The 13,882-nt window shown below is 34.3% G+C and overlaps 3 protein-coding genes across 3 annotated transcripts; 2 read left to right on the top strand and 1 right to left on the bottom strand.

Moving 5' to 3' along the window:
* Positions 1-2,717: 2,717 nt before the first annotated feature.
* Positions 2,718-4,660, top strand: LOC140977061 (protein mago nashi homolog 2). The gene is made up of 3 exons (XM_073441599.1): positions 2,718-2,986; positions 3,077-3,253; positions 4,388-4,660. Exons 1-3 carry the CDS (start codon positions 2,768-2,770, stop codon positions 4,445-4,447), a joined length of 456 nt encoding a protein of 151 aa, XP_073297700.1. The 5' UTR covers positions 2,718-2,767; the 3' UTR covers positions 4,448-4,660.
* A 646-nt stretch (positions 4,661-5,306) lies between these two features.
* On the top strand, positions 5,307-6,331 carry LOC140977811 (stellacyanin-like). The gene is made up of 2 exons (XM_073442546.1): positions 5,307-5,652; positions 5,857-6,331. The coding sequence occupies exons 1-2, from the start codon at positions 5,490-5,492 to the stop codon at positions 6,237-6,239; spliced, it is 546 nt and encodes a 181-aa protein (XP_073298647.1). The 5' UTR covers positions 5,307-5,489; the 3' UTR covers positions 6,240-6,331.
* A 520-nt stretch (positions 6,332-6,851) lies between these two features.
* LOC140977060 (polyadenylate-binding protein 1-like) lies at positions 6,852-13,478 on the bottom strand. The gene is made up of 6 exons (XM_073441598.1): positions 13,153-13,478; positions 12,922-13,024; positions 8,577-8,650; positions 7,639-7,830; positions 7,433-7,557; positions 6,852-7,215 (listed from the first exon to the last, which is right to left on the bottom strand). Exons 1-6 carry the CDS (start codon positions 13,279-13,281, stop codon positions 7,170-7,172), a joined length of 669 nt encoding a protein of 222 aa, XP_073297699.1. The 5' UTR covers positions 13,282-13,478; the 3' UTR covers positions 6,852-7,169.
* Between the last annotated feature and the right edge of the window lie 404 nt (positions 13,479-13,882).

Raw genomic sequence — 13,882 nt, 5'->3', positions numbered from 1 at the left:
TCATTGAATTATAACAATTCACTTTGGTTTTTGTTCGAAGAAACAAATGTCAAATAATTATAAATCTCAGAAAAATATATATTGTATGTTACGTTTGAATAAGTAGCTATCTAATATAATATTAAATCCGGCTCTTTCATTTTGCACACAGTTTATAAAAAGAAGATTTTGGTAATTGTTCTTGATAGTATTAAACATGCATGAGTTTGTATTACTTTTGATTGCAACTGCGGAATATGAACAAAAAGTTGATGTTTCTTGAATCTGACACCAACTTCACCTTTGAGCGAGGATGCTGAAGCATTTCACAAATAGCTCAACTCAAAGATCAGACTGGTTCCCATCTCTCAGATAAACCTCAGCAATAGCAGTGTGTAGCGCAGCTCCAATTGGGAGCACGTCCTCATCAAGAAAGAAATACGGCGAGTGAACCGAACCCACTTTCTCGTTTCGAATTCCTATGCTGAACATGGCTGATTTTGATAGAACGCAAAGTCCTCACCAGTCATAACTTTATAGCCTTCTTCACATTATCTGTGCCAAGTAAGAGCATGGCCAACTCTCTCAACATGTTGATGCAATCTTTCGTCGTTCACACAAGCTGGATAAGAAGGGAACTCCGCTTCTTTCATATCGACATGAGCCTTACACCTGTGTACGGTTGCCTGTCCTTCAATGACCTTTGGATGACAGAATATACAAAAGGGTGGCCGTTATTTTTCAAATTTCTCACTTGCAAAGAATTAAAATAGAAGTGAGGTTAATCGTGAAGGGTTGTATCACGCAAAATCAAGCACCTATCACAACACAAAATGCTATAACTGATTATAACAGTTCAAATTAAAAATTATAAATTATATACACGAGCTCAAGCAGCATCTTTTGATTGCTATGCCACATAGAAGAGAAGGAAATCATTGAGTCCTCAACAATATTATTCTAGAGATACTAATTTGCTATTGTTTTCAAGGAGCCCGTGAAAGAATCATCAAATGAACGAAGTTTAATTGAGATGCTTGAAAACATTTCGAATCAAACTTATTAAGCAGAAAGCAAGTGACGGGTTTCAGCGGTTAGATGCTGACTGACACAGTGGGCACGCACCAGAGACTGGGACATGATGAGTCAATAAATTTTGTTTTGTAGGTATTATATCATGCACTACTCTCCAACAAAATATTTGAACTCTCGGAGAGATTGAAAGAGCCCAAAGGTATTGCCCCCAACTCTTCAAACGAGAGCTCGAACTATATAATGGTGAGTCATAAAGCCCGTAGCTACCTTGTACCCATCTCGAACTATGTATTTTCCTTTTGGATCAAATAGCCAGAATCGGTAGTCCTCATGCTGTGTCGAAGAGATGGGGATGGATAGGATTTCCTCCACCAGGTAATGTGAGAAGTGCTGACGTACGTACCAATGACTCTTTCCATCTCCCATTTTCAATAAGGTACTTAACCACCATATGGTTGTCCTGCGTCCCTGCCGGAATGACGCAACCCCTATAGCCCGGTATCCATCTGTTCCCCTTCATGGTAATCTTTGCTCCATCTCCCACATGCCAACAAAGCTCAATTTCCAAAAAACATGGACCGTGAAAGGTAAGAAGGTTTATTACTTAGACCAGTCTCTATGATATCTTGGTGCCTGAAGTACAGTGCTTTGAGAACTCGAGCTACCTGAGAGCCCGAATCCACTATGATACGCCGTTTTATTAGTTAATATAGTTAAAAACACTTAAAATGCACCATTGATCATGTCGGATACATTAAAATATAAATATTAAAAATATGATTATTAATCTTGTAAGATATGATATGAACGTTTTCTTTATTGAAAATTTTATTTTATTTTAAATGTGTGGGTGTATATATACAAAAAGAAATATTAATTAACTTATTTATAATCTAGACATGACATGGAGATGAGAATAGAATTATAATTATATTTCATGCCAATAATTGATACCAAAAAAAATTAAAAAGGAATGAAATGAGATTATTTTTAATAATCAAAATTTTTTTTATTAAAAATTCAAAAAAATAACTTGATCAATAAATATAATTATTGTTATTATTAAAATGACAAAAATAATAATTATTGATGATCTATTATTTTAAAATTAACGTTGTGATATAACTATATTATTATTATTATTATTATTATTATTATTATTATTATTATTATTATTATTATTATTATTATTATTATTAATATTAACATCATTATTAAATTATCATCGTTTTATTTTTATTATTAATATTAAAAATAAAGTTTATCAATTATATTTTATTATTATTATGAAGATATAGATTTAAATTTATTAAACTAAATGAGGTAAATTATTTTTAAAATAAGTAAGAATTGAGAGTGGATAATTCTCATCCAAAATGAAAGGAATCTTCATCCTCATTGGAATGAATTCCACTCAAAACATATATTTCTTCAAATATCTCTTGTAAATATGGTTTTCATAAAATAAATTACGTATCTAAATGTCGAAATTCATTAAAAAAATATATTAAAAAAATTCATAAATCTTTTTTGATTTTCATTTGCTCATTTATCGCTAGCTAATGTTTGGGTCCGTATATTTTAGGGGTCGGCCCATCACAAATTTTGTGTCAAAACTATAAGTAAAAGCCCATGAATTCTTCCAAAAGCCCAGTAATTAACAAGAACGAAAAAAGGCCCAAATACCGTCCAAGTATGGCGCCCTATTTCTCTCTAGTTTACCCACGCAAAACATTGGACTAAACCTGTGTCAATGGCAGACGGCGAAGATATCGGCGAGTTCTACCTGCGTTACTATGTCGGGCACAAGGGGAAATTCGGGCACGAATTCTTGGAATTTGAGTTCCGACCCGATGGCAAGCTCCGTTACGCCAACAACTCAAACTACAAGAACGATACCATGATTCGCAAAGAGATCTTCCTCACGCAAGCCGCCCTCAAGGAGTGCCGCCGAATAGTTGCCGAATCCGAGGCAACTCTTACCCTCAATGTCTCCACTTTCTTCTGAATTGCAAGGGGCTCTTTAGCGTTTTGAAAATTGGTTGTTATATTTGTTTTGCAGATAATGAAGGAGGACGATAATAATTGGCCGGAGCCTGACCGTGTGGGTAGGCAGGAGCTGGAGATTGTGATGGGGAACGAGCATATTTCGTTCACGACGTCCAAAATTGGTTCCCTCATGGATGTTCAAACAAGCAAAGATCCTGAGGGTCTGCGCATTTTCTATTATCTTGTTCAGGTATGATTACCAGTACAATTCCTTGAAAATTTTCTTTTAATTTATTACCTGAATTTGGTTATTCGATTTCTGGATTAATGTTAGCGGTAATTGTAATTGTATTGTGAAGGACTAATTGTGTGCATTACTAGTTAAACAAACAAAGATTGATGGGATGTGGTCTTGATTTGGTTCCACGCCATGTATTCAACTTGATATTTGATTTTCAAGTGCATTCAATTTGCATCCTACAAGACTGGATATCGAATGAATTGTTATTGCTTGTATCTGTTGATGGATCAAATCATGTCGATCCAATCTATGACTTTTTTGACATAGGAATTTACTTTATGTTTAGTTTAGTCATGAATTAAAATTAAGAAGTCTTTATAAAGAGAAAAAGTCAATAATCATGTTTGTCTTGTTCGTTTACTGTTTACAGGAATTGTTACTATAATAGTAGATCTCAATATTATGTTAAATACACGATCCTGCATTGCCAAACTGACCAGTTTGACTTATAAAGTGAAATAGCTGGCAGAGTGTTGCATGAAACCTTGTTTGAATTGAACACTCTGGATGTGATTTGTGAGCTTCATATCTGTAATGCAGGGTCATATCCCTTTTTGGCCTGTAATACTTTATATATCTCGCCCGTTATTATCTTGCATTGTAATGAAAATCGAAATAATAAACTATCAAGACACTTTTATGTTGGTATTTGTCCATGTTGGCTATCAAGGATGGTTCTTTATTCATGTCCCATGAACCAACTGTGTTCCTAGGCGGCGTTTAGGCACTTGACGGTTGTGCCTAGGCAGCCACTTAATGTAATATATTGAACTTTTTTGTTTTTTTATTTTTTAAAACAGATTGATTGTCATATTTTTCAATCAATTTGTATAGAATAAAGATGATGACATGCCATTAATTTTGAGTAAAAATTTGATATAGATGAATTATTGGAGAAATATGGAGATTAACAATAAATATTAAATATTTAGATAAAAAAAAACTGTCTAGGCGCTAGGCAATGGGTGACAGCCCGAGTACCACCTACCAGTTTTTAGAACACCGGTGAGTTGGTACGAGTATGTCTTGACTTGTGTCATACTACCAAATTCCATGTTTTTTTATCGTGTTCTCTCATTGCAGGATCTGAAATGTTTTGTCTTCTCTTTGATCTCACTCCACTTCAAGATCAAACCCATATGATGCAAGTTCAAAACTGCCGCAGAAGCCACCCATGCTATCATCTTAAGTTTTACCTTCTCTTTGGCGATCTTTTTGTAGTTCTTGAATGGTTTTATGGGTTGTTTTGCTCGAGATTGTAAGGCAAGGTTGCCCAACCTTTAGTTTGTTGTCACTTGAAACATGATTATTAGCACCGTATGTTTCCTAACTTGTATTCACTTTTTTGGCTCTCAACCGGTCAACCGGTGCTTCCATATTTCTGTGTAGCCACTGAAGTGCTCGGAACTTTTACGAAGCCAGTCATCAATGTTAATTTAGTCACTCATCAGCTTTAGAGGGCTTCCTTTATGTATGCCTTATTCTTGGAATGTCAAGCTATAGAATTTTAACCTGTGATATGTTTCATAACCAGCTTCACCGGATGATGGTTCTCTCAAATTTATTTATTTTTTCTATGAATCATATAATGTCTTTAAGATAGATATAAGAAATTCTTTTTTTATATATATAATCGAAATTCTGCGTTTTTGTTCCTAATATTTCAAGAAATTTTATCACTGATTTGACCAGTATTTTACAAAATAAATCAAGATAAGTCTCTTCGTTAATATTTCGTTCTCAATGGGTCATCAAACACTCAAGAAAGTCATTTTTTCAGTTGGGAGGCGTTCAACTTCCTGCCAACCGAAAAATCTTCGATTGTTTCTGTAATTTTTTTAATAGATATAAGCTGATTTTGTCCAACCAGAATCTTAAAAAAGTTCATTTGAGAAAATATTATAATCCCAACATTGACCTTTCTACAGCTCTTCTCGAACAACCATACCTATATTTCTTACATGTATATCCACAAAATTGAATATTTTTATGCTATACTTTACTCCGATTATTCAAAAAATTTAAGCTTCTCCTCCAATTTGGTAAGATCTAGCAATAAACAAATACATAATTCAAACGGGTAGCTCATCTAACAACTAGCAACGTACAACAATAACCCATCCAAAAGCAGCTAGCTCTCACTTCTTTATAAGCATCACAAGTTGTAACATATAACTTGCAACTCATGCCAATGGCAAAACTTATAGTACTTTTAATATCCACGATTCTACTCCTATTCCATACCTCGGCAACTACATACATAGTTGGCGACAACTCGGGTTGGGATATTAGCACGGATCTTGAATCATGGCCAAATGACAAGACTTTCATGGTTGGGGATACCTTATGTAAGTCGTTGCAATGCCCCCACTTCGAGGACTATTACTACTCCACTCGATTAGCTGGCTCTATTGAGCTAAGCTATCAATGTGTGTTGAGTTTATTAGAATTAAAGCTCGACAAGTTTGATTGATCTCTGACTCATTTAAATGTAAGTTTGATTAAGCTACTATTTTTTTTTTCTGATGTTTGTTTCCTCGTTGATTCTGCAGTATTTCAGTATTCGTCTTCTCATTCTGTGAGCGAGGTGACCAAAAAAAACTACGATGGATGCAACATGACCGAAGTAGTACAATCGAATAGTAATGGGAACACATCGTATCCGCTAACCAGAGTTGGGGATAGATACTTCGTCTGTGGCAATAAGTTGCATTGCCTTGGAGGGATGAAGCTTCATGTCAATGTTGAAGCAAATCAAAAGGTGGCAGCAGCAGCACCACCTGCCAGCGCCCCGCAGGCACAGCCAGGAGGAGATCTTCCACCACCTTCTAAGACCAACAGTCCCACAAGTTCATCATTTACTAGCTTCCCTAGCATGAATTATATCATTGGGGCCATTTTTGGGTTGCTTGTTTGGTTGTTTCGGGTTATGTAACGGAAATTTGTGTTTCCGACTTGGCTCAGGTTTTGTATTTTACGGCACTAATCATTGCAATGTATCTAATATTCGTGTGCATTTTTTTTTATGTGAAAATTCTCTTTCGTTTCAATATAACTTGGTATGAGACAGAAGATGCTTTAAACTTCTAGAGTAGATTTAAGAACTAAATCACATTCTTATTGATGTATTTATTAGCGAAAACTGTAAAAGAAAACAAGAACATTGAGGAGATGCTAAGAAGGATGGAAAAATGTTGTACCTTTTAATTTGGCTTCTCTTCGGCAGAATATATAGCATATTGCATTAAGAGGGATTCGGGAAAAAAGAAAAAATTTGAATGGGGAAATTCAGATATTATAAGGGAATTAGGTGGGTACAGGGTAAAATTGGATGACATAAAGTGATACAAATAATAAATTCGAGAGTTTAAATGGGCATCGATCGTAGTTCAAGGGACAAAGGAAATTAGCCCTCAAAGCTGCACATCTAATTTTTAAAATTAATATTAGATAACTAGTACTGATTTGTAAATAGAAAACGTCATATACTTTTTTAATGTCACCAAAATTTTCCCATAGAAAAAGAACAAGAGAAGAAGCAGAAGGATAAAAAGTCTGAAGACAAGAAATGGCATAGTAAGAATATGACGACATTACAAATGGCTGATTGTTTCCTATTTGTACTGTTTTTTGCCTCCAATATGAAAATGCGATTGTATGGAGTAAATAGCACAAATCAATTTTACCAAATAGAGTTACAAGAAGTTTAAATCTCAGACTAAGATAGATCTATAAGCATGCCAAACTAATTGAAGTTATCAAGAAAGGATGCAATATGGAGGTCCGGGTGCATGACTACTGTTTCAAATGGATTGTTCTCAATCGACTTCCACTCACTTAAAGCATAAAAAACTGGAAAAATTCGTCAGTAAGGCCTGTATCGCATTGGACGCCTAAACCTTGGAACCCTCCTGCATAAGAGAGTTTGAAACCTTAAATGTAAGACACTAAAAAAATAAAAGGGAAAGCAGGGGGGAGATTCCATAGCGTAAGGGTGAACCCATACACAAACATGCAAAAGAGAGAAAAACTGGAGTAAATAAGTAACTGAAAACCCCTGGAACCAAGCTTTCTTATAATATTCGTATAAAAGCAAAGCAAGCACAAAACAACTGTAGTGCTGCTTACCCATAACCATAAGGAGGGTAAGCAGGAAAACCAGGAAAAAATGGCCTTCTCGATCCAAAATATGGATTTGGGCGCCTTCCCCGATACTGCTTCATTCCTGGAACATTTGTTCGCTTAGCAGATACCTGCCAATTATCACAACACATCAGTTTCAGGAGTTCAATAATGATTTGCCTTGATGTTAAAAATAAGATGAGTCAACGCACCTTCAGTTGACGGCCATGTAACTCTGATTCATTTAGCAGTACAGCATTTTGGACAGCCTCAACTTCAACAAACTCTACATAAGCAAAACCTTTCGGCTGACCAAACTTATCTGTCAAAATGGTAACCCTGTTGACCGTCCCACAAGACTGAAAATGCTGCTGCACCTCCTCAGGCGTGCAAGCATAGTCCACCTGTAATTGGACATGAAAAATTGCCAAGGATCAAGTGGAGAGGTGAACCACACACATACACCCGTGATACATAGTATATACAGATGTAGATTCAAACATAAATCTTCAAGATTGGTAAAATTATCTGTAGAAACATCAAAGTTTTCTCCGACTTGTGATTTATAAAATATATCACAATAACTAAATCCAGTAATCTTTAGCCCTTTTTGAGACGAGAGTGGGAAAATGATAACAGGAAAAAAAATCCAAGATAAAGCAAATTTCATTTTATTAAACCACTAAAATACATGTTGAACTAAAACGTTACAATCTAACCCCAGTTTCTTTAACATAGGCTGCAAAAAATTCTAAAATTGGTTATTACAATGTATTGATATTATTTCTAACCAGGTCTGCATTCTCACTGGAAGGATATGATGAAGAGCAACATTTTACGGGCTCAAATAGCATGGGCCCACCCCCCTTTAGGGAGGCTATTGAGTATTTACTTTTGGTAAGAGAATTCTAACTTGAACTAGGGGGAAGTGGGAAATCGTTCTCTCTTGTTAAGGGCTCTCCCTTGAGGACAAAATCTTCAGCATAGAAGGTTTTGTCATAGCCTTGTATTGAAGGTTTTGTCATAGCCTTGTATATCTTTCATTTAAGTAATATAAAAACTAATTTGTTTACGCGAATCTGTGGTTTTCACAATATGAAAAAACTAACATTGCTGCGGTGAAAATTCAATCAAGGGCCAAGAAACTCACATTACCAACATATATAGAGCGAGAATCAACTTCCTCCTTTTCAGCCTGAGTAGCAGAGGCACCAGTTGAATCATCTGAAATGCCAACCAAGTAAGTTATTACAATTAGTTTGGTCACAGAGAATGATGATAAAATCACTGGTTCACAGCCAATCATTTAAAGCCTCCAAAACAGAAGTTGGGAAGCCCTAGAAAATAAGAACAAGCTACAACCTACGAGAAGTTCCAAAGGACAACTAAACATCCACTGACAAAATTTTAGAGCCTCGTGAACAGGTAAACACCCAGAATGCTTCTAAAATCATTAAGCCAGTCCAAATACAACTTTGTTTTCTCTTCCTCACTCTTTTGGGGAGGACAAATTGTTTACCACTTGTCCAAGGTCATTGACTATGGTCAATAAATGATATATTATTCAAGAAAGAATTTTCCAACTTATACCAAGTGCAACACATTGCTGCCTGTCTATAAAAAATAATTTGAGGAATATCAGAAAGTGAGAGAGAGAAACTAGCCAGACAACTCATCAAAACATCTCTCCAATTTTAATTCAATTTGTTTTCATAGAAACACAAGACCCAAGTAGTCAGTGAAATAATTTCAAGACCATTGGTAAGCACTTGAACCAAGTAAAATGATTGAAAGTAAATGTGTTCTATTATTCGAAATTGATCTGTTGAACAAGTGTATCTAGGTTACGCGCAACAGCAGTCATAACAATCAACCGAGATATAGTTTAGGAACGCAAACGGACCTATCGAGCCAAATTAAACAAACCCAATATGCCATAAACCAAGAAATAGAAAGTCCAAAACATAATTGTATCCAGGCAAAATATTTCACAATCTGCGACTTAAAACAACAACTCAGCACAATAGCATTGTAGATCAGGAAGAATTCAAATAAGAAATATGAGATTAAATTCTACATCAAATCATTTCATTCATCTAAACAGAAAATAGATAAAGAGTGAAGGTGGATCAATTCAATCGTGATTCGTTCAATTAGTAGATCTTGATAACTCTTCGCGACTCATTCAATTGCTTAAGCATTTAGGCTTGGCTAAAACAGCGTAAAATGAATTGAATAAATTGTCACTGGCTTGATGTGATTTAGATCTGACCCATAAGTGAGTACCTACCTTTTTTGCGTAAAGGATTCATTCGATCTTATCGCAAAATATTTTTGCCTGCTTTGCAGAGGGGAGGGAGGCGTTTGTATCGATGAAATGAGAAGAAAGAGCTATAAATACAAAGGATTTTCGATATTCACTCAAATAAGATACGTTATGCCCAACGAATAAAAAGATAACTAAAATCAGTGCATGCTCATTCAAAGGCGAACGTCGTTAAATGACTACGATTTGTTGCACATTCAATACTTTTGTCTCACAAGTAAAATAAATAAGTGGTATGCCAGTTCTTTGGATAGGACAACAGAAAGTATAACACGAGCATAAAAATTTAGATAGGTGGAAAGTAGCGCAACAGTTTCACCTTCGCTATTAGAAGTGTAAGGCACACCGAGACTTATAAGTATCATAGACTAGAGCCTAAAAATGATAAAGCACATCACAAGCTTTATTGAAGTAAAATACCCCAAATAATGATATGTTAGAATCTAAATATCCAAAGAAAATTAATCACATAAAATACAGCCTGCATTTTAATAAATCGATAAACATAATTCATTCATATTTAAGAGAAAATAAATGTTCGTAATCATGGATTTCATCGTGGATTTACTATCTATGATTTGAAGGCGCGCTTAAAAGTAGCCTCGAGCCCTTGAAAAATACCAGGACTTGGGCTTTATGGTTAAGGCAAGGGCTTCGTTAAATGATAGTGTTTAAGCCAAGGTCATAAAAAGCTCGAGGTTTGGGAAATGCCGAGACCAAACATCATGAGTTGCAAGTGTAAGCATGATTAGTCATCAATCAAGCAATACAACAAATTAAATATATAAATTTTCAAGCTCTAGAAAACACAAAAAATTCAAAATTAAATGTGTCACTAGTTTTCAACAATTATATCATGTACAAAAAAAACCTAAATATTGTATAACTCTTTGTTGGACTATAATTCATTGTTATCCTCTTTATATAACTCATCTCATTGGGTTTATTTGGAGAAAAATAATGAAGCTAGAATTCTTTCGAGGAATAAATTTAAAATATTAAAAGTCCATATGAAAGTTTAAAGATTTTCTTATTCGATAAAATATTAGATTATTGCAATATTAATCTTGAAACTAAGGCTTGCGATTTATTGAGCATCAAACGTGTTTAATGCGCTTAATTAAAGGTTTGACTTTATTTACGTTTTTTGCCAAATCATTGCTTTTTACTTTATCCACGTTTCCCGCTTACTCAAAACAATTTACAGACTAAAGAGGTTATTAAATCATCAAACTAAGTTTAATTCTTTAATAATTACCATACAAATTATTATGATTTTTTTCTTTCTTTAAAAAAGGGTGATACGAATGAAGTTTGATTTTATTTTATATAAATCAAGCAATTAAGTTACAAAAGTTAATTCGCCTGCCTATGGTAAAAGTATTAAGAAGTTAAGATGGGGTTCCCAATTACAGTTTTCAACACCATCCTGCCTTTGATTTTTTATTTCCATAAACCGAAATCAAAACGAAGTCCTCGTCTTCGGAACCAAAATTGAAAACGGTTATAAATATGGATCAGAATTTTGTTTTCTATTCACAATCCAACATGAACCTTGCCAAGGGATAAAGTAAACGCTAAAGGTAAACTAATACATATGTAATTAGATTTAGCAAATCGCATGATTTGTCTAGAAATGAAAGCATTGACTCATGCCCACATCAAAGGCATGCAAAAGACATCTGAAAAGCACACCAACTTTACCAATAAAAAGTATAAATAGAACTTTTAATTTTACACCCTCGTACGCTTTCACTCTTCACCTACACACTCTCATATTTGCAATGAAAATATAAAATATTTAATTTCTTTATTAGTTTTGAATAACCACACCATGCAATAGACAAGAGTCCTAACAATCTAAAATAGATCAACTCCACTGGCAACAACAACAGCCACTACCATCTAGCTAATGCATTAAACCTAAACTCATCTTCACAAACACATCTTACCAGTAAAGTTACTCATTACCCATATTTGAATAATTGAATTTATTTATTATTTAATCGCACACATGGGACGAGGTAAGCACAAATGAGAACAGATCAACAAAAGTTTAATATACAATTAAAGATACATAGAAGGCTAGAAGCGATTGTTAAAAGATTGTGTATGAAGAACAACGGTATGTTGACCCAAAAGCTATGGTCTCAGCTATCCATTCTTCTATATGCATGATATTGATGATATAAAATGTTTCAATGGGTGTTGTTGACTTATGCAAACCCATTCTGGTACAAATCTAAAGGGGTGTGTGTGTGTGAACTTTTAGGCCTTATTTCACTTCAGTTAATAGTGTAAAATATCTGTCCTGACAACGTGAAAAGGCTTTTTTTTTAGTAATATAATTCATAACACACATTTTGATACAAAAATTAAGCCATAAAAAATAAAATTGGGTGTGAATAATGTAAGTGGCCAAACCAGCAAGCCAGAAAAACCAGAAAGAAACGAAAAATCGAATATCAGATGCACAGAAATTTAACTAGGCATCCAGGTTATTATTAGTATTCAGTTTGGTAGAAGAAAAATTAGTAGCACACACTAAAGTGAATGGTAATTATAATATCCGGAGTTAAATGTGTGGTCATATATAGACTTAAAATCGTTAGCATACAATGTATAAATAAAAAAAATAACAATGAAGAAATAACTATCTTTCTTATATCGAATATTGTGGACTACATCTAATTTAATTGCAACCATTATACAACCCAAGTCATTTGCAATAAAGTTATCTTGAACTTATTCCTGGTTCCAAATAACTATCATGTATCTCAAGTCAGTTAGAAGATAGTCAAATGCAGATAACTGGAATTAAACAGGCTCGCAGCGTTTTGATGCCAAAAGAATGTTGATTTTGCATTATATGAATTATCTTGAGCAGAAGTAGATAGCAATAAAATACCATCCAATTTGGCATAAATAAAAACTAAAAAATAAAACTGCAACAAGCAAGCGAACACTCAAAACAATACTAATCAACTCAACTAACCCATATCAATTAGCAAATACCTACATTTGTCAAAATTACCCTTGATTTCTCTGAACAATTAGACATAAAAAAATCTTTTGAGATTTTTAATCAGGTACTAATTCAAAGTTTTTTGAAAACATACACAGATACAACATTTTTGTAAAGGTCCATAAACTTGGAGTGAGCAAAAACCTTGTGTGGCTCCCATTTCATTCTCGACCTTTGCCTGCATATCACGAAGCGCTGATGCTTCCTCCTCAATCTCCTGCAACCTCTTCTTCATACTCTCCAACTCCTACATAATGAAACCCCAAATCACACAAAACCATATATACACTGTTCATACACGCACAAACCCTTATTACTTTCTATTTTACAAACACAAAGAAGACAGAAAACCCATTCATATCTTCACATACACACCTCAGATTTGGAGTCAACATCGGCTTGAGGTTCCATCGATTGGTCGAAATCGGATTCCATGTATGCTTCCTCAGGCACATCGCCGCCGTAAAGATCGTCTTCTTGTTCGTGAGACCCCTTGTACTCCATTCCCAACTAACTTCCTTTGCTATTTGTGTATGTAATGACTCTGTAAGTATTTGAGTTACGATTTGGGGCGAAAAGGAAAACGAATGAGGGAGCGAATAAGAGGGAGAGGGGATGGAAGATTTAAACGACACCCCAAACTGTCGTTTTTGTACTTTTTATTCTTCCGTTAATTCCCTTTCGGAGTTGCTGTACTTTTTCAAGGGTTCTGGTAAAAAAATGAGAACAATATGTCTGTAGACTGTATGTGTTTTGTATGAGTCTCACTGTCCAATCATTAATCTTTGTTCTTGTTTTACCGTAAATAAATATATTTTTAATTTTATTTTCACGATTTAAATTATTATTACTTAAAATAAATAATAATATTATTTTTAAATATACTGACATTTTCATCGTAAAATTTTGATAAACACCTTAATATGGTGCCAAAACGTATAATATATCAAGAGTTTTCCGAAAATATGGTTGCTTTTAATTTTTGACAATCGGTTGCAACGATAAAGACGATCAAAGATACGAAAAATGATTGAAGAAGATAATTGAAAAAAAAATACTGGTGAAGACAAGAGATAAGTTTTTAAATTGATAAGTTACTAGTTTT

Source organism: Primulina huaijiensis, chromosome 5 (assembly GCF_012295235.1).
Source record: "Primulina huaijiensis isolate GDHJ02 chromosome 5, ASM1229523v2, whole genome shotgun sequence".
NCBI classification, from domain to species: Eukaryota; Viridiplantae; Streptophyta; class Magnoliopsida; order Lamiales; family Gesneriaceae; genus Primulina; species Primulina huaijiensis.
Note: the sequence above shows the minus strand (reverse complement) of the source record. Positions and strands in the feature narration are given on the sequence as shown.

Excerpts from the sequence above, each read along its gene's own strand:
- LOC140977061 (XM_073441599.1), top strand. The coding sequence starts at position 2,768 with ATGGCAGACGGCGAAGATATCGGCGAGTTCTACCTGCGTTACTATGTC. Across the intron at positions 2,987-3,076 it reads GAATAGTTGCCGAATCCGAG|ATAATGAAGGAGGACGATAA; the intron begins GCAACTCTTACC and ends TTTGTTTTGCAG. Across the intron at positions 3,254-4,387 it reads TTTTCTATTATCTTGTTCAG|GATCTGAAATGTTTTGTCTT; the intron begins GTATGATTACCA and ends CTCTCATTGCAG.
- LOC140977811 (XM_073442546.1), top strand. The coding sequence starts at position 5,490 with ATGCCAATGGCAAAACTTATAGTACTTTTAATATCCACGATTCTACTC. Across the intron at positions 5,653-5,856 it reads CATGGTTGGGGATACCTTAT|TATTTCAGTATTCGTCTTCT; the intron begins GTAAGTCGTTGC and ends TTGATTCTGCAG.
- LOC140977060 (XM_073441598.1), bottom strand. The coding sequence starts at position 13,281 with ATGGAGTACAAGGGGTCTCACGAACAAGAAGACGATCTTTACGGCGGC. Across the intron at positions 13,025-13,152 it reads ATGTTGACTCCAAATCTGAG|GAGTTGGAGAGTATGAAGAA; the intron begins GTGTGTATGTGA and ends TTCATTATGTAG. Across the intron at positions 7,216-7,432 it reads TACCCTCCTTATGGTTATGG|GAGGGTTCCAAGGTTTAGGC; the intron begins GTAAGCAGCACT and ends TCTCTTATGCAG.